Source organism: Siniperca chuatsi, linkage group LG20 (genome assembly GCF_020085105.1).
Source record: "Siniperca chuatsi isolate FFG_IHB_CAS linkage group LG20, ASM2008510v1, whole genome shotgun sequence".
NCBI lineage: Eukaryota > Metazoa > Chordata > Actinopteri > Centrarchiformes > Sinipercidae > Siniperca > Siniperca chuatsi.
The window spans coordinates 23385665-23412425 of NC_058061.1; the positions used below are offsets into that span (position 1 = coordinate 23385665).

The window sequence follows — 26761 nt, forward strand, 5'->3', positions numbered from 1 at the left end:
ACCCATGTCAGTGCAGAAATTCAGTGAAAATCCTGAACAGAAGTGAAACAACTGAGTCTTGAGTTACTTCCCTTCTTCTTCTTCCCATATTTATATACTGCCTTTGTTTGGGAATTCCTGCTCAGTTGGTCCCATGTTTATCTTTTTTAAAATTCAGATATTACCCCAAATGTGAATGAAAGGATTGGGGATTAATTGGAATTACTGTATCTGATCTTCCATCAAAGGAGATTAGCAGCAGTTATTGATGCCAAAATGTTGTTACATCAAGAATCACCGTTCAGGACACAGCAGCCCTTAGGTCTTGATCCTAACACCCCTGTGCGCCAATAAAAACAAGGCTGGTAAGGATTTAATCTAGACATTGTGTTGGAAAGTGATGATTGTCAGGATGTGGATGGAGGAGGGTGACCTGTGTGTGTGTGTGTGTGTGTGTATGGGGGGGTTCTGTGGAGGCACTAATCTGGCCTTGTTCTGAAAAGAGTTTCATCCCCACTGCAGGGGGCCTGTGGAGACCCAGTATCCACGTCCTCCCACCATCCCCCAGTCACTCTCCTAATGTAGCCTGTGACCTCCCCCCTCAGATAACTCTCTGTCCTTCCTCCCCATTGTCTCTAATCCTCCTGCTACAGAGGCTTTACAGTCATCTCCCTGTGACCACATTTAGTCTAATGGAGAACTGCATGTGTGGAAACAATTATATAGATTTATCATTTATAAGTAAAGTGGAGTCTGGGACATACATTATTTCAAGATGGTTAGCCCCAGTGCTAGCACCATATATGGTAAAGTAGCCTATATTTGCTATTTTTTTGTGTTACCTATTTGTATCAATTTGCTAACAATCTAACCCAGATAAATAAACTGCCATAGCCTCTTTTTAATCCATGGCAGTAATTGTAGTGTTAGTATTGGATTTTATTTACACTGAACTTCCAGAAATGGTGGCATTGGAGACATTTCGGCACCATGTTGCCATTTTTGTACTTATTTTCGCCTAATGGGAGATATTTTAGCTGTCAGAAATTCCCAATTTCTTATGACTAGGAGGTTTTTGCAATCAGGGAAGGCAAGTTATAAGTTTGAAAACATAACTGTGCAACTCCTCACAGCCCCATGTCCAAAGAACTCTGGACCTCAAAATGGCCGACATACAGTAGGCTATGACTTAAGTAAGTCACCTTACAGCTGCATAGTCTTCATCTCACGTACACTCCCCCACTTTTGTATCCTCACCTCTGACTCCTCATCCAGAACTCCTCATCCTCACCTTCACATCCACATTTACAGCTGATCAGAAACAAGTTACAGAGCTGCTTTCACCCGGTAATGATAAAAACGCTATTTCAGTTTCATTAACGATATCATGAGTTACATATGTCATAACTACCTCAAATTTACATTTCATTTAATTATCTAAAAACTATGGTCCATAATTATAAGAAAAAAATCAACATAATAATTGTACAATATATACATAATTACATACCTTATGTTCACTCTTACCTAACCCTATAAATGAATGACAAAAACACTGAACAGCAACACTGTCTGTTACTGACCATAGGAATTTAAAGTAATATATAACATATAATGTCATAACGTATATAAACTATGGTGTAGTAAGTATAATTGCTTTTGCAATGAGTAGTTTGTTAAACCATAAAACCCTCTTGGTGCTTGCTGGAAATGTTTTTATTAATGGAATCTATTGGTTACTTTTAAATATGGAGGATCCAAGCTGTAAAACCATTCAACAACATGTCATCAAAAAAAAACTATTTTCTATGAATAAAATAAAAACAATATAAGTAACAGAAAATAAAAAAACAGGATAGAAATAATCTTTCAGTCTGTCAATATTCTTATTTTGGAATTAAATCTGTCTCTATTCTGTAATGTTCTGTTCTGTTGCCTGGCATGGCAACAGAGAGGCTGGTGTGTGTGTGTATGTGTGTGTGTGTGTGTGTATTTGCATGTTGGGGGAGGGTGGGGGACACACCCATTTGTCTATTTACAGCAGCATGGGGAGATTTCGCTAAATATCTAATCCATCTAATCCTCACCAATGAAGCGATGGATAGAACATGCAGTGGTGCGAACTGACCGCTAGAGGGTGAGCTGCTGATGAAAGGAGAAAGACTTGTTCTTAACAACAAAGAGGAATGAATTAGGGTAAACATGTAAGGAAGAGTTTGTGTACAGGTCGTGGATGAACAGACAGTACAAATATATATAGATATAATAGATTTCATGTATACTCACACTTGAAACACACACACACAGCTCCCCTATGTGTGTGTGATAGGACGTGACCTCTTCAGCATCAGTGGTCCAGTCATGTTGGAACTTTCCTGCAGGGATGGGCTGTCCCAGCCCGATCACATGTAAATTGCTGATTCAATTAGAGCTCTGTGGCTTCAGAGGGAAGCTCTACTTTACAGAACCATCACCTCACATCAGTGTCATTCGCCTGCAGCCACAGCACGACCACAAACTTACATCTTTGGACTTCATGTACTCTATGGAGCTGGATGCAAATGACAAGTTTCACCAAAGTTCAATAAAGTTACGCTAGGTGACAGTTTTTGTCAAAATACTCTAAATCACAAAGTGGGAGTGACTCAGAGAAGCGTTTCATCTCTTACCAGAGATTCGCCTGTCACTTCTTCATTCATGGGAAGGGACACATCATGAAGTCTAAACAGGAGTAAGTAAACATTCTGCTGACTGCTGAACTCATCATATTTGAACTTTTGCCTCGCTTGTCTCTGTGGTATAGAAAGCATCACAGAAACAGCTAAAAATGAGAATGCTGTATGTCACAGTTTGCTCTTCTGTCCCTCCCTCTAGCCACTTTCCCACTTCCTCAAACACATTGGCTGCGTTTCATTAGTTTAGTCTTTGTGGGAGACATTTTGGGGGTAACTAAGGGGTTTATGGGTGTAATAGAATTTATGACACTTTGACTGGTTTCACAAAGGAGGCCTCAGGCCTTGTGATTAAGTTGTTTTGGGTTACGGGGCACTAAATGTTCCTAACGTAAGATAGAAGTGTCCCAGAAGTCTCTGTTGTTTTTATACTGATAACTTGGGACAAAGACAGTCTCTTTCTGTGTCTCATCTTTAGATGATGTAACCTGTAAACCACCACCCACAACGTAACAGTATAGGTCGCACGGAGGCCACTTAGAGAGCAGAGGGAAAGTGGCGGGGGAGGAGCGGGGGATTAAAATGGAACACACCTGCCCTTGCACATTTCAGCCCAAACTATCCTGGATCGAACGCCAGTTGTTGGCTTAGGGCTCTACTGCTTTTTACAAATCATCAGAAATAACGAAGGCGTCTTCTGCGGATAATTGCAATTTGTAGGCACTTTGTAATTAGTTGCATCAGTTTCTGCTTTAGAATATTTCTGTTTGTGATCTGTATCATGATTATCATAACTATTATTGCTATGGATTTATGATATCTTGCAAAACAGCCTTTTTTTGTGTTTACAGATAATGTTGGAATAAAGAACTCACACAAGCTGAGCAGTACAACAATCCAAGTAAATATTAACTGCAATTAGTTATGACATTTTTCAGTAAAACATCAAGCTATCCATGAGATTTTCTTAAGAAACTGTGCTAACTAGGCAACAGGAGCTTTATGTACATTACTGCCACCTAACCATGGGTGTATTTTCTTGCACCAAATGCATAAGTGCAATGCATTGTGGGTGATATACCCCTCTGGAGTGACCATCATTGTTGACCCCCCAAGTTCACTTCAGTTTTCAGACAAATGGAACAACACTTGTGATGGCGGCGGAGATTCCCCAGAGGGCAAGTGCAGAGGGGAAGTCAAACGATGTTGCATGTTGAACGACTAATGAAACGCAGCCATTCATTGCCATTCTCGTCCTGTCCACCTGACTTTTTCTCCTGTCCCAATCATCTTACTCCCACACCCAGCCACTCCGTCCTGCCCTGCAATAACCTCTTTCCCTCCGGTTCCAGTCACCTGACCTTCCAGCTGCTCCTCTACCCTAATCGCCTCATTCCCCTCAACTGAGCTTCCCCACCTTCCTCCTCACCTGCATCTCATTCCCTCATCAGCCACTCACCATGTATACTGGTCCAGATGCTTTGGGCATTTGGCAGTTCATTCCTAGTTGCCATATCCCTTGTACTTTGGTTTTCGAGGAACCAGAACCGGAACCTGAACCTGCCTGTAAGCTCATTCATGTACAATAAATCATTGAACTGCACCAGTCTGCCTGTTCTGTCTGTGTTTGGGTCCAATTCATAACCCACTGTGACAACATAGTTTATAATGACATCCTCACAAGATTTCGGGTATTTAAAGCTGCACTAATCAATATTTTATATTAACAATGGGTCATTTACTGTGAAAGGTGTCACTCTTTTGGCTTATTGTTACTTGACTGCATAGTTTACTCTTGCTGATAAACCCGTGATAAACTACCTGCTCAGCACCAAACACACACAGACACAGTTATAGACTAGCTGCTGAACACAGTGGAGCACTTAGCAGCAAAAGAGCCAGATGTTTTTCTCAGGAGTTAGTGAGAGCAAGTTCGCCATTTCAGCTATATAAGGTGATAAGGTGTTCACAGCTTGTTCCTGGCTTCAACTAGCTAAATAAATCCATTGTTACTGCTTTCAAATTCTCCACAAATCTTCCTCTCTTTTCCATTTGGAGCAAAATAAAGCCCTTTTTAAACAGAGATCCTGCAAGACTGCTGTAAAGAAGACCCCTCATTACTTTGCTTTGCTTTTTTACACTGAACCAAACAACAGCAGCATAATGCTGTCCCAGTGTATGATTTTTAGATAGCATGCCGGGGCTCTGGAAGCAAAAGAGGCGTGACATGTAACACAACAGCGTCGTCCCGTCCTACCAGCTCCCCCGTTCCATACAGATGTCGATTCGGTTCTGTTACAACCTCCGCTGCTGGCTTAACGGTGGAACAATGCCCCCCCATCCCGTGTTTGCACGTCTTTATACAAGAACGACGAGTCAGAATAATGGAGCAAAATTCCCGCCTTGAACAGGCTGTGAAAAAGGGGCTTAAGTGTGAAGCTACCCAGAGCATTAAAATAATTTGAACGAGTACAGTGATAAGAGGTTCTTCCTCAAACCACATTTTTTGTTTCGTGTCAAATGTGAAAACATTTGGTATAGTCCAATGTTAAAGAAACCATTCAACATTTTAAGAAATACACTTATTTGGTTTCTTTCTGTGAGAGAGATGAGCAGATCAATATCACTAATAATAGCTGAGTCAGGACATGGTTAGCTTAGCAGCAAGACTGGAAGCAAAAGCTGTAGCCAGAGAAGCTGCACACAAATACTGGGTGGCTGGATAAACTGTTATATAAAACAAATGAATATAACATGATAATTACTGAGTTTTGGAGTTGTTGGTAGACCTCTCCCACTTTACTGTGGAGCCAGGCTAGCTGTTTCCCTCTGCTTCCAGCCTTTGTGCTAAGCTAGGCTAACCATGTCCTGACTCTAGCTCCATACTTCATACTACATACATGAGATTGATAGTCAAAGGTATTTCCCAAAACGTTAAACTGTTCCCTTAAAGCTAGCATCCTTGAAATTTTCTATCAAGTTTTTTTTCTTTGTTTTTAGTTTTCTATGTAATACTTTTTAACTACAAAATACTTTGTAGCTATGCAAATAGTTTCTTATTCTTCTGTACTCTGCTCACCTTCAAGCATGAAGCAGAATTTTAACACAGATCTCAGAGAGCATGATGTTGAATCATGCCCATCTTCAACAATAACCCACTTCAATGAAATCTCTGGAATGCGCTGTTGCACTTTCAAAATCATCCACCTGCCCTTCAGACTGTATTACCACTTGGTTTTTAATAGCTGTATTTCAGACAGTTGGTCCAGAGACTTTAGCCATTATTAACTGCTCTCTGTCTAATGGCACTTCCCCCTCCAAATTAAACATGCCACTGTTTACCCCCTTTTAAAGAGGCCTTCTCTAGATCCCTCTGTAAAGTCATTTTAGACCCATCTACAAGATGCCATTTTTGTTAAAGTTTGTTTTCATTTAATTGATTTCTTTTATGAACAACAATCAAATCATAGAAAATGTTCAATCTGGTTTCCGCTCCCTACACAGCACTGAGACTGCCCTGGTCGAGGTCACAAATGACCTGCTGCTTGCAGCCGACACTGGCTTGTATTCTTTTTTTAATTCTCCTTGACCTCAACTCAGCCTTTGATACAGTGGACCATGTTGGCATCAGTGTTGTGGCTTTGGATTGGTTAATCTATCTGTCGAACAGGTCCTTCTCTGCAGTACTTGGAGATGCCTCCTCCTCTCGTGCTCCTCTATTTTGGGTCCCCTCCTGTTTACAATATACATGCTACCCCTGGGTCAGATCATGCGTAGTCATGACATTGATTTCCATTGGGTGGCTGTGGGTTAGTGGTAGAGCGGGTTGTTTACGAGCACGAAAGGAAGGTATGCGGTTCGATCCCGGTTTCCCCCAGCCCACATGTCAAGTGTCCTGTATCAACTGAACCCCAAATTGTTTAGTTTCTTTGAACTGATGAGCAGTTGGCACCTGCCATCAGTGTATGAATGTGTGCAAATGGGGTGAATGTGATATGTAGTGTGAAGTGCTTTGAGTAATCTGAAGACTAGAAAGACGCTATACAAGTGCAGTCCATTTACCATTGCTACGCAGATGACACCCAATTGTATGTCCCGATAAAACCTGGTACCACGGATGCATCCTGTATTATGTCCTGCCTCACTGAGATAAAAAAATGGATGTCAAAAAATGTTCTGCAATTGAACGACTCCAAATCAAATTCCTTCTTCTGCAGACTTAGAAAAGGTCATCCATGTTTTTTTGCAATGCACTTTATTCTGGTATCAGCAGGCGAAACATCCAAAGATTGCAGCTGATACAAAACGCTGTGCACTAAGAGAAGTGACCACATTACACCGATCCTTGCTGCCCTTCACTGGTTACCTGGGAGTTTTAGAATTTATTTTACTGCTTGTTTTAAAAGCTTGGAATGGTCAGGCTCTAGCTTACATATGTGATTTGCTAACTCCCTATGAGCCTGATCGCTGATTGAGATCCTCTGGCGGGGCCCTACTTATGGTTCCAAAATCTTGACTTGTCACTAAAGGTGACCAGGCTTTTGCTGTCTGGGCCCCTTAGCTGTGGAAATCTCTGCCTGGAGATCTCAGGCAAGCAAACACAGTAATCCTCCTTTTTAAAGACTCTTATCGTATGGGTTTTTCTGAATCTGATGGTATTTGTTGCAATTATTTAAATAATTTTACTTAATTTTATATCTTAAGATCTTTTTTTTTTTTTATTATGTTTTTATTGTAAAGCACTTTGTAACTTTGTTTTGAAAGGTGCTATATAAATTTATTACACGTTTTTCTTGAATACAGAAAATTAAGAACTCGTGACAATTTGTCTCTTTTGGTAATTTCAATGAATGTTCATGAGTTAAGTCTTCCTCTCAGACACCTGACCATCAGAGGAGCAATGAAGTCCCACCCCACTTCTTCCACAGAAAGAATATATTTAATCTCCACAGAGCGCACATGTCAATCTCACAGAACACAGGCCCACATACCATTACACAACAGCCTTAATCTGCTGGTTTTAAACCCCACCCCCACTCACCACGCACAACCTCACACCACACGCTCACACACATACAAGTCTTATCTGGCCTGCGCTGCATCCTGTCACACACCTCTGGAAGGGTTTACAGCACTTTCCTCACATTATTGCACAGCAAAAATAAACCTTTGAGTGATTACATCATTTCAAAACAGCATTGGAACGAGCATTGTTTTTACATCACTAAATGTAATTTGGATAGTTCCACATATTTTGAACACGCATTGATGCATGTGCAACATCTGCACACCAGCTAAACACATTATTATAAGCACTTTTGGTATCGTGTTGCCATGATTAAGTGGTGTCAGGATTCATTTACTTTGTAGTCTCCTTCCTGGACTTGCCCCACTAGCATAAACACACACAGTCTAGTCACACTGTGGTCTATTAAGAGAGGAGGTCCTACAACAATGTAATGGGTGGAGAAAGGGACACTGTTAATAACTTAAGACTAACGCGTTAGAAATACACCAGTTTTCAGGTTTTCAAGAAGAAATCACATTAATTTACTTAAAGATACCATTTGCTATATATCCCCTCAAAAAGGCAAACCCATCTCTGTCATGGTTTTCATATATTTTGATAAAATAGTCAGTAGCAATCTATAACAAATTCATATGCTTATTCTACAGAAACTATAAAAAACTATTCAATTAATATTTTTATTTTCTTTGGTATTTTGTCATATACAGATATGCAGTGATGATGATGCTGGGTAATATGTATGTTGATGTTGTCCAATGTCAAGTCTCTATTTGATTATGTGACAAGACGATACGATATAGTTTAGGCACAAAGTCTGTCAACACTGACAAGCTGAGCACATCTGCAAGCTGAGTGAGCAGTCATGACTTTCAAACATAAAAGGAGCAGTAAGAAAAGATATGAGAAAACTAAACAGGAGGTAGCAAAGCTCCCTAAATTCGATTCCTTTGGTTTTTTCATAAACAGTCGCCAGTCCACGGACGACCCCCTCCCCCCATAGCAGCAATGCAGCAGTTCGGCTGGCATCAGGATCGCTGCCCTCAGTGGTGTGTCAACAACCATGCTGCAGGTAATGTTAGGATAGCAAGCTAGCTATAGCTAAAAAAACAACAAAATTAAATAAAGAAGATTGTAACCATCCGTGAAGCTGCGCTACTGTATGGACTTTTGATTGCTTTTCAAAGCCGGGGAATAAGCCCTCTTCCACAACTGGATTGCCGAAGACAAACGCAGAGGAGCATAGGAGAGGAGTTTTATGCAGCTCTAATAGCTCTGCTGGAAAGTGAAACTTAACTTTGACCTGGCATCGTTTCCTTGTGCTACCTTTCTTCATAATGTGTATCAGTTTCTGTTTAACATTAATACTGGATCACATTTTAAATTGGAGTTTAAAGTTTTGGTGCAACAGAATTAATCTAATCTAGGTTTAGAGTAAAAACTAAACTGAGGCTTATTGAGAGGTTTAAATTTAATCTTTCTTAATTTTAAGCTTGTTTTAAAGTTTAGTGCAACATAATTTTAAATTAAACCATGATTTAATCTGGTTTAAAAATTCATCCTTGTTGGTGCAACCCAGCCTTAGTGATGTTTTTGTTAAATATTGCAGCTCTCTTCTGTCTCCACGTGTGCTATAGGCTTCATTTGACTATCATCTCTTGCCTTTATATCAAACAGGAGTGCACTAGTGAGGTTATTGCACCAAAAAGCATTTTGTTAAAGTCAGACGTCATTTCAGCACCACAGTGAAATAGACAGCTCCTCTGCTCTCAGGAGCTGATGCTTGCTTTTGCGTTTCAGCACATCCATGTGCTATCCATGGTTTTGATAGCTTGCTCTTTGACCTATTAGCCTAAGTAACTCATTTGACTGTAAAATCTAACACATTGTTGGTACTAAATATATATACGCCTAGTGCATGCACTGGGGCCCATCATAACTACCTTACGCCGCTGGTTGCTGCCAACTTGGGTTAGTCACCTGAAGTAAACCTGCTGCTAATGTGGAAACACGTTTACAAATGTTTATTAAATGTACTAGGGTTTTGCAGAATTGTCCAATATCAATGTTCATTTAAGATTGAATCACCGGAAGTCTATTAATTTTCTGCAAGCAGACCATTAGTTGCCTGATCTCATTGCTGGCATGAGGAAAACATTAGTTGGCTACAACTTATAATTTTGGGCAACATTAATTAGAAGCTGTGAACTACAGGGGGTTACTATTGACCTGATCAGAGTCTTAAAGGAGTACTCCAGCAATATTCCATTTTCATGAAGTTGGGGGATTTGTGAGAGACAGAAAAAATGGTTAACATTGAGGCAGTGAAGGCCAAGATATCCTGAGTTTTAGTCCCTAGCATGGGTCAAGCTCCAAAAACACTGGATCCTACATTTCCCATAATTCAACCAGTTACATCTTTTCATTAGACTCTTCCTGCTTGATAAACACCCATGCCTTTCGAACGCCTCACCTCCAGTTTTTAACACAGGCTTCACTGCTATAATTTTGTAGTCTCAAGTCCAAGACAAGATAACCCTGATGACATCATCAGGTGTATTCAGACTTTACAGAGCTCCTCTAGAGCAACAGATGATGTGCAACTGTTTTGCTAATACTGACGTTTTGTCATGCCCCTCTGCGTTCTATACAGACACACAGGTAGGTTATCCAAAGCACTATAAATATAAACAGCTTTCATTGGAATCAACAAGCACCATCCAGTAACCACTTCTCATAATAGATCCATGGTTGCCAGTTAGGCACTACGTGAGCTGATTAAACCTGTTGGTAACAAAAGGTCCTGGTGCTTGTGAGCAGCCAAAAACAGCAGGCATCAGGTTTTTCCACATCTGGTTAGCTGAAATGCACGCCAGGAAAGATATATTTCCTTCATTAAACGTCCCATTTTTGACCATACATGAGTGTAGTCTGTGGGGAGTGCAGTGTAAAACATAACAGCAAAAAATGGTTAAAACCCAAAATTAAGACAAAATAAAGAGGCAACTTAAGAATAAAATGACCACTTTAATGATAAAGTGCTAAAACAAAGTTCAGTGTAGTGATCTATTTCGGTGAGTAAGCACATTCTCTGTGCTAAAAGTGAGGATGATAAACAGAGGATACTGATGTGGATGAGTGCAGGTGTGTAAGCTACAAGAAGAACTACTTATTTTATATGTGGAAGCTACAAACCCACGAGAGAGATCAGACAGGCCACGTTTACTCTTTTACCGGGCATATTACACACACACACACACACACACATAATATGTTCTCTTTGGAGGACCCTCGGGGAAATGCACTCTGGACACACACATCATTCTCTCATCATTCTATTTAAAGCTCTAATACAGCTGAATGAAATAGAGCGGAGCAGAAAAACAGGCAAACACACACAAATCATTACACAACCTCACACCCCATCCCCATGGAGTTGTGTGTGTGTGTGTGTGTCACAGCACAGATGGTACAGCAGCTGCAGGTGTGAGCCATGCAGATTGCAGCACGCTGATGATGTCACATATGAGCCCAGCATAGATATATACACGTAGATACCGCATTGGCCGCTGCCCCATTAGAACACTGCGCTCCCAGAATGCAGGGTTAATTGTGGTTCCTAAAGTCTCCAAAAGTAGAATGGGAGCCAGAGCCTTCAGTTATCAAGCTCCTCTCCTGTGGAATCAGGTCCCAGTTTGGGTTCGGGAGGCAGACACCATCTCCACATTTAAGAGTAGGCTTAAGACTTTCCTCTTTGATAAAGCTTATAGTTAGGGCTGGCTTGGGTGAGTTGTGAACCATCCCTTAGTTATGCTGCTATAGGCCAAATCTGCCAGGAGACTTCCCATGATGCACCTCTCTCCTCCTCTCCCTCTCCATCGATATGCATTTTTATCCCATTACTGCATGTTACTAACTTGACATCTTCTCTCTCCCATAGTTTTGTGCTTTCTCGTTTCTCTCCTCTCTCTTTCTGTCGCTTTCAGCAGGTATTTCTGCCTCCAGAGCTGCAGAGACTGGATCTGTGGTTGTGGGCCACCTGCTGCCCCCGTGTTCCTGCTCGACAACTGCTACTACACTTGTTGTTATTGGCCTTGTTACTATTATTGTTATTATTATTCCTATGACTATCATTCCTATTATTATTACTTTATTAATATTACCACTACCATTACATTATTACTATTATTTTAAATTCTTGCATTGTACAATTGCATTGTGCTTCCCTCTCCACCAGCCCTCTTCTCTCTCTCTGCCTCTCTCTCAACCTAACACGGCAGCAGTGGATGGCAGCCCACCATTGAGTCTGGTTCTGCTCGAGGTTTCTGCCACTTAAAGGAGGTTTTTTCCTTGCCACTGTCGCCAAATGCTTGCTCATGGTGGGATTTGTTGGTTCTCTGTAAATAATATTATAAAGAGTACAGTCTAGACCTGCTCTATAGGAAAAGTGCAATGAGATAACTTCTGTTATCCAAAATCAGAATCATCATAACTTGCTGAATTTCCAACCACGTTTTAGAATCAGAAATCAGAAATACTTTATTGATCCCCATAGGGAAACTCATTCGTAGTTTAAATTACACTTACACACAAGTTAATCAAGTTTGGAAGAAAAAAGGAAAGTTAAAAGTTGGAAAAAGTAAGACGACGAGACGGAGCTACGGCAACAGGCAGCATGCGGGCTGGCGCATGCGCACTTAAACCAAGTTTCCAGCAGTTTGGTTTGTTACAAATGCCAGACATATATTTATGACACATGATACTTAAAAAAAGTACTATTACAAATGCAGTTTTTTACACCAAAACACTATCTTTTGTAGATAGTAATATTTCTAGTATAATATTTGAGATGAACTTACCCAAAGTAATTAGTTTCTAAGTATATTCTTTTTTTCTTACTGTTTTATAAAATGGCTGCCATGATATAATTTTGTTTATAATTTTGGAAATCAATAAAGACTTCTGGTACGCTTCACAATTCTGTTTTTAATTACATTTATAGTGAAATATTCATATTTTGCTCAGTTACACTTTAAGTCATATATATATATATCAGCAGGGTTGTGCAGAGTTGCGGTGTAACAGTTAGGTAAGTAAAAATACTTTTAAGATAAGCTTAAAGAGTATGAAACTTTTGCTGAACAGGGACCACTGTGGCCACACGTGGTAATTACAGGATCATGTAAGCAAGTAAAGTTTATTCATATAGTGCTTTTCTAGACCAGGTGTCAGAAGGTGTTTCATGATCAAAGTAAATGGAAGACACAAAACACAGACACAGTAATAATGACATACTGAATTTCCCATTAAAGAAAATCGATTACACAAAATACAGACACAGTAATAATGACTGAATGGATCACTGAATTTCCCACTCACCCAAGTGGAGGTCAACAAAAACAAGATTTGAAGTCGTTCTAAAGACATCATCGCGTACATTTTTGTGCCAAAGTGTTTTTGCAGTCTTTGTTTATCTGCCCCAGCCAATGCACATACTGTGCAGATGTTCTGCTAAATTTCAACCTGGTGTATTTCCCATAAATGTGAGTAGGGTGTCTCTGCAGACCAGAGACTTTGAAAGGGTGGGGTAACTTTCAATAATTTTTTTTCAGAGGCTTACAATCCCCTGTCAGTCAAAAACGAATTTCACTAAGACCGCCTGAACCAGTCAATCAGTTTTTAATTCGGCTATTCATCTTTGTCATAGGAGAAGGGGGAGGTTCAACACGAAGAAGCAAACTTGCCTTCTTTCTCAATGATTAGAATCGAAGTTTTCAGCTCTAGTCAAAGGATCAAAGTATCAACAGACAGCAACCTTTTTTCACCACTTTCACCACTGCTCATTTTAGAAATCACAAGTAAGTAATTAGAACAGCATTTGTTGGAAAGCTAGACGCTGGCGGCTAATGAGCTATCACATGTTAGCTAACTCGCTAACCTCTATGGGAAATTATAGTAGTAAGTTAATAGGCTAGAAAAGCAGTGGCAACCAGCATAGCAGTAGTGCCCTTGCCTTACGAAAGTCGGAACAAACTTTTAAATTAGTTAGGCCTTGTAGATCTAACATGAGTGAAGATTCAGTGACTGGATTGCTTATTTCGAGCCTTAGATTTGTTCAGAAACAGTGGACTGCTAAGGTGAAATAAGTGAAAGTTTACGTAGCCTACTTCATACAACAGAACCCTACTACGCATGCTCAAACCCCATTGGCTCACAGAACTAGGGGCCTCAGGAGGGAGGACTGCAGCTGGATCCTTCTCCTCCCACCGGGCACTATCCTGGGAAAATTAAGGCTCGCTAGCTACGATAGCTAATGCTGGCAGCCAGAATCAAACATTTATGATCCACTGATAATCTAAACAAAGAACACATTTTCTTGCGGTGGCCTTTCTAAAATGAGCAGTGGTTAAAGTTACTATATTCTGTTATGATCAAGGAGTTGATAAGCAGACAGCGCAGCGTTAGCTAGCGTGCTAGCTAGCTGAAAAGTTGTCGTACAAAACAAATGATGGATGGAGCGTAAGTCCCCCTTATAATACTGTGAAGTGATTTCCTGAATTAAAAACTGACTGACAACTGGTCCGGGTGGGGTGAAATTCGTTTTTGATTGACAGGGGATTGTAAGCCTCTGATTGGCCAAGTAAAAAAAAAGATTATTTCTAAGAGGAAGATTGTGTTATTTCTTATTTCAAAAGTTATATAGTCCATTTGTGAAATATAGCTTTCTGCTGCTAAAAAATTATGGTTTTGAAGGAAACTGAGGCAGATTAAAATAAAATTTGACTCGCTCATTAAATCAGCAGCACAGATTTCATTATATTGTTTGGTGAAGTGTGTCTAAATGCATGAATTCATTGGCAAACAAAGAAGAGCAGCTGCTAAAACATGAACTCTGTGTGTGTGTGTGTGTGTGTGTGTGTGTGTGTGTGTGTGTGTGTGTGTGTGTGGGTATACCACAGGCTATTCCGTCTTCTGCTATTAGTGATCATTGAAGGGAAAAGTGTACATAGTTGCAGTAACAATTCCCATTCCATTCATAACAGGAGGTCATACACACACACACACACACACACACACACACACACACACACACACACACACACACACACACACAGAAAAAGAGATGTACATTTTGCCAATGCTAATGAGAGACTAATGAGCGACTAGTCTACCAAACTAGCTCCTATGAAAACTGTTGTAGCATGTAGTGTTTTTTTAAGCATAACCCCTTACAGAGCTTTTTTTCTCTTCATCCCTTCAACCTCTATCTTACTGTAAGTGAAGTCACTCAGTGTCCTATGGTTCTATTCTCGGACAGCACTGATGCCAATATTTTTGGATTAAGGCCGTTGAAAGTCAAGTTTGTGTTGAAATTAAATATCTTAAATATCTTAAAATTGAAATTTTAGGTGGGTTTGCAGCTCCTATCTTTTTAGTGAAATATATCATCATTTCCATCATATCAGTAATCAAATGTTTTGTCTCTGATACTCTAAAACACTGATACTGAGTTTTCATGTCTTGCTAATGTCTCGCTGTTTTATCTGTACCATTCTTAATTTCCTGAAGGAACACTGAAATACTTCAAACTAAATACCAAAACTGCAGTTCTTTCACTGAAAAGAATTTAAGTTACTCTAAAGGTTCTAATGGGAAAGACCTATTTAAAAACATTTCAAATGAGACTCTTTACAGTCCTCTGTATGGCGTGCAGAGAAGACAGAGTTTAAACCAGGCACTTCTAATTAGAAAGAATGATCTGCACTCAAGCAGCAATGAAATTCAAAGCAGCTGAGCTTCATAAGGCCAAGCCATGCATGCTATTTTTAAAAATGAAAGTGAATGGTGGTCACTACTGAGACCTGTGTCTTGCATGGCATTTCAGCCGCAAATGTCTGCATGTATGTTTGTCTGAGGCAGGGCTGATCTGGTGGTGGAAAGAAATCATACTAGCTCAGTGAAGCTTTAATGGGTGGATCCCAACAATGGTCTTTTTGCGTGAATGAAAACAGAATTGTGGGACAGACTGAAGCTCAGTGAAAATACTAGAGGGAAGAGGTATATTGAATGGTAAATATCATAAAGGCATTATTATTAAATAAAATACTGCAGTTAAGCCATATAACTTAATCAAAGTCAGACCAGCTGACCATCCAAGTTCAAAATAACTAAACAACTAAAATGTGTAACTGGCTGCAATATAAATTGTATTGAAATTATTTAAAATCCTGCTTTCACAAACATGAAGATTTCTAATATAAATGTAATGATTTCAAACAAGACGAGAGTGCAATCCACACCAGAAGTGTTTTTCTCATTCGTCTTACAGAACTGATATGCTTCCATTTCATCAAATGTAATAATATCCCGGATACACATCACTCTGCGATACCCCATGTTTTTAATTCTTCAATTTTGTTTCATTGACATGTTTAGTGAAGTGTAATCTCCATAGACAGCCATTCAAATCAGACAAATCTCCCTCTGTCCCTATGTTGTATGAAGTTGTTAACTATATAATATTTGATCAAGGCCCCCAGTTTCACTATGACCTTTCCAGTTTAACTATGGGCATAAGGAACTATGGTGGGCAGGGGAAATAAAATAAATGAATCAGTAAATAAAAACAATGCTGTTTTCTTCATGAATACTTCAAAATGAATACTATTTTGTCCAGTAAATGTCTGATGTTACTCACCCTGGTGAAGACAGTTTGTCTGGAGCTGTGTTGCTGACAGGACAAGGACAGTGACGCCATAGTGCAAGAACACGCGAGAACAATTTGAGCTAAATGCTAAAGTCAACATGCTAACATGCTGATGTTTATCAGGTATAATGTTTACCATGTGTACCATCTTAATTTAGCGTGTTAGTACGCTAACATTTGCTAATTAATACTTAACACAGCAGCAAGTACAAGTGAGGCTGATGGGAATGTCATTAGTTTTGCAGATATTTGATCATAAACCAAAGTATTGGACAAATTAAAGTTTCAACCTGATGGTGGCGCTAGATGAAAAGTCAGAGGATCACTAAAGTTATTAGGAAAGATGAATGTCTCTTCCAAATTCCATGGTGATTCATCAAATATTTGTCGAGATATTTCAATTTAGATCAAAGTTGTGGAGACTAATAATGCCATCCCTTGAGCGACGTCTTTAGCATGGCTAAAAATACAAAGTAGACTATAAGTACATAAAAAGCTATTCACAAACAGTAATTCAATGGTTATCAGCATTTGGGAAAAATATAAATGATTTAGTTATACTACAGTAGAATTCAATGGCAGTTCTCTAAATAAGAGAATATCTTAGAATTAATATTGTAATCATACATTTCAATCCGCTCCACTGTGTCAGACAGCTGGACCTGGACTAAATGTGATGAAACAGATCTGTCTGTGACATGAAAACATTTAAGAAGCATGCAGTAATGGGGAATTGTCATTATAATTTGTCACTCCCACCTGATATGTTGGTCTCTTTTGTCTCCTCCTCCTCCCCCTTCCATTTCTCCCTCCTCCTGCCCTCCTCCCCTTTCCTCTGCTGAGTGCTGATAACAGTCAGGTCCGGTACTGGGATGTTGATTACAAGCCCGGATGTAAGAATAGCCCGCAATGCTTTTGTGTCTCACTTCATATTGTTTCTGGAGTGTGTTTTTACCTCTATGGTTTGAACTCAATAACAAACTTGATCACATTTAAAAACAACTATCAAACGACTGCAAAGCAGGATATTATTGTATGATTCCTGTATATTGTAAGAGTGTGTTGAGTATCTTTAAAATACACACGTTGTTGAAAAAATGTGTAGATCCACACACTTGCATTTCTATTCTTAGAAAACAATAACAATGACCACTTTGTTGACCAGTTAAGTCCTGACCCTAAACAATACATAGATAACCTTAATCCTCCCCAAAACTGCTAGTCAGGCTACAATGCGGTTTGTTTAGCTGTATGAAAAATACACTGTCAGGGTTTCGCCACTAGAAAAAGCACTGGTTGTTTTTTCCTTTTTTACGTTTATGTTGTCCTAACTATGACCTCTTGTGACCATATGAATAATGACTGTTCTTTCTAAGAAGCAAAGAGTAGAGTATGACAGGATACCAGTCATTGTGAATTGAACGTCAATCTACATGCTGGCTCCATACACCAAGACTCAAAGACTCAGTGGCAAGAGTTGAGAAAGTTGAAACTTTACGCAATGTGCTGATTTGTAACCTGTAATGCCCCTTTTTCAGCCCCAGAGGAAATGAAAGCAGTGAAATGAGTCTTGTTCTCCTCCACTCCATTATGAAAAAGAGTTGTAAACAAAATGGAGGAAAAAACAATCAAAGGTTCTGTTATGAATTGGCGCTATATAAATGAATAAAATTGACTTGAATTGAATTTATGGTGACATGACAGAGAGAGAAATCAAGGAAAATATTAAGGGAGGGGAAGTAAATGATGTGAAGCGGTTTAAAGCCTAAGAAGGTGATAATCACAATGCTGCAGTTTTGCTAACTTTTGATGGAAATGTACTCCCAGCAAGGGTGTTCATAAGATGTCTATTATTTCAAGTCAGGAACTATCAAAGACCTCCACTACGTTGTTTTAAATGCCAAATATATGGACATATGGCTGCGTCCTACAGGGGAAGCAGACGGTATGGAAAGTGCGGGGAATATCATGACATCCTTAACTGTTGAGTGTCCGAAATGTTGTAAGTGGTGGAAGTCATATAGCTTTGTTTAGAGAGTGCAAGAAGTCTTATTGCCAATGGTCAGGAATTTAAGAAATTAATTCGGTGTTTTCAGATTAAACCTGACAAAACCTCACCTTGATTTAATCATTCCAGGATATGCATGTCTGCGCAAAGATAGACCTGATAGGCCAGGTCGTAGGTGTGCTACTTTTATCAAATCAGGGATTCAGTATAAAATTTGTGAGATGAGAACCAGTGATGTTGCTAGGTACGTGTCTGTGATGCATTAAAACCTGAAAGGACGCAGTAAACTCACTATTGACAGGTCAGCACGCTAGTTTTTCCCCTGATAATGCTACATTCACTAACAAAGACCATGCCAGTGAACGTATAGATTTAGAACAGTTTATTGCGTGTTATGAATAGAGGAGAGCTCAGTTGATGCTGAAGGGATGGAGGGATACGGGGAAGGGTTGAGGGATGAGGGGGGAGAGGGTCAGGGGATGAGGAGGGAGAGGGTCAAAGTCGTGGGATGATGGGGTGAGGGTCGAGGGATGAAGGGGTGAGGGGATGAGGGGAAGGAGGAAGGGGAAAATCGGCGGCTCCGATGAGGAATGAATGCCCTGACTATAGTTTGGGAGATATGCTGGATCTGAGTAGGATCTGGCGGAAGTAGTGGTGGAACAAGAAGCGTGTGACTACTTTTCCTGTCTCTGTGACAAAGAAGGGTCTAGGGGGGGAAGCCTGGCTGCTCAGTCTTAAGTTCATGTAGTCGCTAATGGGTTCATATGGACTTAGGTATGATACAAGTTGGAAGAGGTAGATGGTTTGAGGTGGACCGTGCTGGTTGGTCTTTCTGCATTTAATGTGGTAGATGAAAGTGTCGGCAGATTGAATGTCAGACATGAATGCGTGTCGGGACGGGTGGTAGTTGTGGTTTGTAGTTGTAAACTCTGAGCAGCGCAGAAGCCAAAGAATGCTACAAGAGAACATGGATTTTAGGGCTTTGTCTGTGTGAGGGGACAGGTACCCTGAGCAGAGGGTGCTGATGCAGCGGACATAGAAATATGAAGTCAGGGGTGAGCATTTTGCCATGGGACGTGGTTCAGCCTTACAGAGACCTGTAATTAGCATGCTGATGTGTGCATAGGACAGCCCCGAGGAAGTTTATGCCGCTGATGTAGACATGTATGGTGGAGGATTTGATATTGAGGATAGAATGGGCAAATGCGATAAGGCTGGAGAAGGTCAGGACATCAAGGGAAGGGAACAGAAGGCTGTGGGAGGCGTGGAAAGCTTTGATGCAATTCCATCTGGTGAGGTAGGATGAGAGTGTTTGGGGAGGATGGTTTCTTGAGAGGCAGTGATAAGGTGGTGTTGGGCCGAAATCAGGGTGAGCCTCTGCATGAATTGTATGATGTCTAGATGACGGGACCATCCTTTGTCAATGATGTCTACCACAGCCCTGTTGTTGGAGTCGATGGCGATGGTTCTTTTGGACCATGTGTGCAAGGATGACGGGGTACATTTCGCAGATTGTAGAGGAAGGGGAGAGGGAAGAGAATTCGGGAGGCCAATCGGCTAAGAACCACCTGGCGGCATAGTAGCCACTGAAGCCGACGGAAAGGGCTGCATATGTGAAGAGCTGGATGTCTTCTGGCTTTGTGATGTCATCGTAAAAGAAGGAGATGCCGTTCCAGGATGAGAGGAACTGGTGCCACAGTTTTAGCTCGGTCTTGCAAGCCTTGTCTAGCGTGACGTGGTCATGGAGAGATACAACTGAGGAAACCATGGAGGAGATATAACAAGACTGATTGACCTTGCGGGATGTTATGGATGGTGTAGTTGAGGTGGTCTAGCAACGAGAGCAGTTGCTGTTTGGAGCATCCGCGAGCTAAGAGGAAGTTTGAAATGAGTAAGGACATCCAGTCCAGTTTTTTCAGGAAGCAATGATGCTTGGAGTGAGACTGAGTTGAGTGTTATTCCAATGTCAGGTTCAGAGATGGCTGACTGTAAATTGTGGCCTGTGTAGGAGGACCCTGGGTGGAAGCCGTGGCTGAAACCTTGTATGAGGAAGTTGACAAACTAGTGATCCGGGTGGTTCTTTAAGGTATTTGCAAGAGCACTGATTTTGATAGGGGTGTTAAGATACTTACACAAGCTGTACGTGGTTGGATTGTGGGGACAAGTTGTTCTGGCATGGGCTCCGCCGCAGAAGGAGCAGTTGTGGAGGAATCTGCAGCCTGAAAATTTACATCCTAGGTCATTGAAGTTGTTATATAGCATCCTCCCACCCTGGTAGAGGACTGGTCTTCCTCTCTTGTCAACGCCTTTAGGAAGAGGGCTGAGGGTGGTTGGCTGAGTGTTGGCTGGTTTGGGGGGTATGGATAGCAGGGGAGCTGTGGGGGGGAAGGTTGCACAAAATGGCACAGCTTAATTTCCTTGCCTTGGAGCGGAGGATCAGTGAAAGCGTTTTGTTTTGTTTGTTAGGCTAGTCTGTCACAGGTCATGTGGCAACTGAGTTAAACAGGAAGTGAACGGATGAGGTGTGCACACAATGTGTTTTTTTTTCTTTGAAAGAGCTTAAGGATGCAGACAGGGGCAAATACCACTCTAGGCCAAGACAAGATTAGTTATGAACTACTTAAACATTTCGATGATATTGTGTTAGATGAAATCCTTGCTGGATTATATCTGGGGGGTAGGTTAATTACCAACAAAATGGAAAACATGCAGTAGTGATTGTCAAACACAATGCAGTTATTAATGGCAGAATGTTTTATTGGATAAAGGATTTCCTCAGTCATAGGTCAATTCAAGTGAGAGTTGAGGGAGACTTTTCTGAAACTGTTGACATTGAAAATGGTACGCACCAAGGATCAGTGATTAGTCCAGTCCTCTTCAATGTAATGATAAATGACATATTTCAAAAAGTTCGCCAAGGTACTGGGAAATCTTTATTTGCAGATGATGGCGCCATCTGGAGGAGAGTATACCTGGACACTCAGGAGTTGAGGGAAATTAAATATCTGACAAATTGGCTAAGGAATCTCTGTTAAGGGAAACTACTGATCTGAAAGTTCAGCTGGGGAAATGTGAATGCTTTAGCATTTGCAAAGAAAAATTTGAGCTTTGCTGGCAAAAAGAGTGAACAGAATGAACTGGTAGGCATTATTTCTGTCTGCAGTCATCTGTTAAAAGTAAGCAGTGGATGATAAAATCTGGGAGAAGAAATGATGTTGTTCTAACTAGGCTGAGATTGGGGCATTGTGGTCTAGCCAGCTATTTGAAAGTCATAGGCAAACATCCAGATGGTCTGTGCCAGTGTGGAAATTTGGAAACAGCCCAACATGTTTTGTTCTCTTGCAATAAATACAGAAGTGAAAGGCAACAGTTATCCAGGGAGTTTTTTTGCATCTGAAATGAATTTCCAACCTATTGGAAGAGTAATCCTAAAATTTCTGTATGTATTGTATGTAAGAATATAGGTAATATAGAATATAGGTTAAACAACAAACCCTTGTCTGTGGAGGGCAGCATTACGCTTTTCAGTGTACAGCCTGCCCAAAATTCATTAGAAGAAGAAGAAGAAATTTTGAAACTCAACTCCGAAACCATGGATGTATAAAAAGAACTGGATACGACGTCGCCGCTCAGCCTTGCAGCCAATTTTTTCCAGTGGCCACTTGCAGTATTGCAACAAAAACTTCCCTGCGGTCCAAAGAGCATTTTCCCCATAGGCCACCATTATAAAAGAGACGTCTGTAAAACTGTTGACAGGACACCTCGAACTGCAAACAAGGTCAATAATAAAGATTCACCCTTTCGAAATTCAAGTTTCAAAACCTTTTTCCCTAAATATGTGCACCAGTTTTCAGATCATTTACAAGGTTTCAAACCTGGAAAAGAAACTTGGGAGAACAGTGCCAAATTTGAAACTCTGTGTTGGAGAAACACTGTAAAAAGAGTGCAGCAGTTGTGAAGAAGGAAAACTCAAATACAAAATAATGTTTGCAGAGATCTGAGGGTTTTTTTTCCGCCTATCAAAACATTATTCAAGCCTTCAAAACTTAGTTTCAATCTTTTGAAGGTTTTCTTTTCAGTTTCGAGATATGACAGGGAATTCATCCCATATAAATGCTTTTCAGAGTGCTCCGACTTCAGATGCATAGAATTTTTACAGAAACACTGAATCTTTGAATTCAAACATCAGTCTATCCAAACACACAAAACTGCCCTCTGTCCAATCCCTCTTATCGTCTTTGTTTCCTTTGTCGTTCTGCCCATCCCTCGGCTGAATGAGTCTGTAAGGGCAATGTACAGAGTGAGATCCACATGTAAGGACACACACTGGCCATTAGAGCACAAGTGCAGTGTAAATGAGAGAAGATCCTAGGAGAGGCGTGGAGGCTTCAGACAGCAGAGCTGCTGAGCTGGACTCACTGCAGAGGACATGTCAGCTCACTCACTTCAGTGAGTCACACAGTAAAGCTCATGTATGTTGACCAAACCTCACAAAGCCATTTCCGCTGTTTTACGTAGAATACAGGATATGTATTTTTAAACCTCTATCTAGGGAGTGTTTTTAAAGCGTGCTTGCTCTTTTTCAGCTTTGCTACATTTCACAAAACAGTTTGACACACAGGAGTTTCTGAAGACTGATACTGATGGTTTTCGATTGATGGTGCCTTTATTTTGGAGCAATAATTAATACTGTTATATTTGCATACTAACTAGAAGTGTTGCACTGTGTCCTTCATTGAGAGTAAAGTGAAACAGTGAATAGGGATTTGCCATTGTTATTGATTCAATAGATTTTGGGGAGGTTTTAAGGTCATGCCTATGCTTAAATTCTTGACTGCATTGGCCAGTAGTCAATATTTTATGCCAATATTCAATACTACACATTTTATGCTGATATCACTATCTGAGAGTCAAATCAATCTAACAAATATTTATTGTCTGATGTTTGTGTTTAACATAAACACATAACATAAACATAAATATTTTGATAACAATTGACTAAATTTGGTTATTAAAGAATTGACTGAATCGAGTGATATGCACTGAGTGGGACAGTTTACAGTTGAAAAATAAAACAAAACATTATGCTAAAAGCTAATAAAACACTACATTTTAAATAGTAAACATCACTGGAAGTTAAATACACATCAAATATATATATATATATATATATATAAGAAAAATATCTAAGAAAAATAAGACTCAAATATATAAATGAGATGAAGCTCACCTCTTTCTAACTCTACACCCCCAGATTTTTTCCATTTTCAAACTCATAGTCTTCAGCCCCAACTGAAGCTGACTCAAGTGATGTCACTTGAGAACATTTATCAGACTTCACACAGCTCCCTCTGGAGACACAAAAGACTTTATACAACTTTTTTCACATATGAAGCTTTTAGCGCAAGTTCAAGCAGGAAGACAACTGTCAGCCTTTCATCATCATCACACTGAGGCTCCACCTCTAGTTTCTTGGCCCCCCGTGAAATAATTAGTTATAAACCAATTATTTAACTTCTGTGTGCGGGTTTTCCTATCATCCAATGATAATCTTAGCTGAAGAATATTAAAACCACCTTGCCTATTTTGTCTCTCACTGCAGTCATTGCAGTCTATGCTGCTTCGCAGCTTTGCCCCCCACCACCACCAGTGTCAAGGCCCCATCCACGTCTCCATAGAGGGGTCTCTGATTGGCTCTATCCCTATACATTACTGTAATTGACGGGGTCAACTCCAGAGTCTATCAAATAGAGCTTCTGCATTCATGTTAACTTTCTCTTTCCTGGTTGAAATTGTAGTACTCCACAACACCTGTAAACACACTTTGATGTGGAAAATCAGTGGAGTTCCCCTTTAACACACAGACATGAGATTGATATCTATTTGCTCATCTCACTCTTGGAAAGAAAGCTAATTGCTGTACTCTCTAAAATGTTTAACTACTCCTTTAATACAAAACATCTACTCATATTATTAACAATAATCACACTTTGTCTTGTGTTTTTAGATGGAATCAGATCAATAAATGTCATTAAAAGTTCAGGTTAAAGTCTCCCCATAGCCAACCAGTAATGAATATTCTATCAGCCAAAAGTGCATTACATGAGTCATATTGTAATAAAAGTTTAATAAAAGTCTAATATCATTGTGGTATTAGTCCAGTCCTACCTGATGATCCATGTTTGTTTCACACATTGTTGGAAAATTCATCAGTTTGAACTTGTCTGCTGTTTGTTTCAGTAAATGTGTTTGTCTGTCCGCAAGAGCAGGATATCCTGAAATTTCCACACACAAATGCACAACCTCCAAAAACACAATGCACCTTTCAAACCCAGCCTGACTACATAGTTTCTCCATTATCCTGCCAGGCAGACTGAGTTGTTCCACCCTAACACACTCAATGCCTGCTTTATCTTAAAGGATAGACTGTACTCTATATCCACACACCACAAACCTCCCATGCTCTCTTTTTTTACTGTCTGTCAGCAACTATGAAAAGACCACACACTGTCTCACAGTCTTCTCATACACACATATATAACACAGACAGCGTAAACAGCATCACTTGAGCCAGTTGGCTAAAAATATACAACCTTCCTTTCTCTCTGAGAGATGCCCTCTCCCTCATAGAGACAATCCCGAAATACTCCCCTATTCATTTCACTGGGTTTTGTTGCAATGCATTTCCTCCACTGAAAGCCCCAAAATTACACTTCCTCTTCCCAATAAAGGTTTATCTGTCCTTGAAGCCCCCCCCCCCAAATAAAAATCTTTGGGTAAAACTACACAAAGGCTATAGCAAAGTCCCATTCTCACCCACTGAGACACCATAGAGTCCCCCTACTGGCCCTAATGAAATGCTTGTATCAGATTTGTCCACTGACAGGAGATCCTCTCAACAAAGGAAATCAGAAATCAAAACAGTAGCATACAATACAAATACAAACTGTCAATGAGCAGTAGGGAGTGAGTGCACCTTTCAAAAGAAAGCTGAACTCAACAACAAACGTCCAAACTGCTGCTAACAACAGTTCTCAGCAACTTTCAGGTGCTGAGAAGAAAAACGTTAGGCCCAAGCAGGGCTTGATAAACCGTCTAGGGGGCCCTGGGGTAAAACTGAGCTGCAGGCGAGGGATTGCAAGATCATGTAAAAAAGTAATTAAACAGAAATTACAATACATTTTAGAGATAGAGTATGTGTTTCTGTGTGTACCATGTGACCTTATGCTTAAATGGAACACACACCTAAATTGCTAATTAAGTCAGGTTAATAGCTAATGCTAACTGGACTTGTTGAAAATATTGAATCAATGTTCGGAGTCTGTACAGTATAACTTTCTCCAGTTAGGGTGTACCACAGAAGTTGACAGCTTGTCTCCCAGCAACGTCGGCTCTTAGTTGTCAGTCAACTGACATAGGAAACACAGGAAACACCCACTCAGGAGCGCAAGGTTTAGACACTGTTTCCATGTGTCCATGTGTATGTTGGTGCATTTCAAAAAACCCTATTTCAGTAATATTCAAGTTTGCTTGTGCACTCAAACACATATGCACCAACATGCATGCTTTGAATATACTGTATGTGTGTGTGTGTGTGTGAGCCTCTCCTTACCTGGGCCATGGTGTTCAGTAGGACTTCGGCTGGCTCGTGGTTCTCAGCATGGTTTGTGAAACCTCAGGTTGGTTCTCGGTAGATGATGTTGGGGTTTTGATGAGGAGGGGGTGAGGGGTGGGGGTTCACTTCACACACATATCTCAGTGTTGTATCACTCGTTCCACTGGTGTGTTGTAAACCCACACGCTCACACACACACACACCACCACCTCCTCCTCCTCCTCCTCTGTGACAGCACCTCTGAAACGCTCGCTCTTGGAAATACAGTACTCCTCTTTCTTTTTCTTCCCCTTCTTCTCACTCGCCTTCCCTCTTCCTGACCACAACCTGCGTGTAATCTCCTGTTTTTTTCTTTTCAACTGACACAGAAGGCGAGAATATGTCAGAGGACCTTGTATCCCTTAATTTCTGTCCTCAGCGCTCCTGTCTTCCCTGCTTCAGGATCTGGTTGGTTGTAATCAGGGCTCACACCGCTCACTGCCTCTCCTTTTCCTCCTCCTCTTCCTTGCTCTGCGCTCTCTCCTTCTCAGCTGCACCCCCCTCCCCCTCCTCTTTCCTCTAAAACCCTCCCACTTTTCCCCTCCCTCACTGTACACAGATTTAGTGAGAGACAGAGGGGAAGGGAGGGGTGGAGGGATCAGAGGGATAGAGTATGTGTTTCTGTGTGTACCATGTGACCGTACGGTGTAGTAGGATTCCCCCAGCAGCTGTCGCACTCATTCCTTCATCCCTGCTGCAAAGTGAAGCATAGAGA

At 40.6% G+C, this 26761-nt stretch overlaps 1 protein-coding gene across 1 annotated transcript in view; it reads right to left on the reverse strand.

Annotated features, from left to right (window-relative positions):
- Positions 1–26559, reverse strand: part of LOC122867168 (rho GTPase-activating protein 23-like) — a 101700-nt gene extending 75141 nt beyond the window's left edge. Inside the window, exon 1 of the mRNA XM_044177587.1 lies at positions 26005–26559. Within this exon, the coding sequence (XP_044033522.1) occupies positions 26005–26013 (9 nt within the window). The 5' untranslated portion in view covers positions 26014–26559. The remainder of the gene's footprint in view (positions 1–26004) is intronic.
- Positions 26560–26761: the final 202 nt, after the last annotated feature.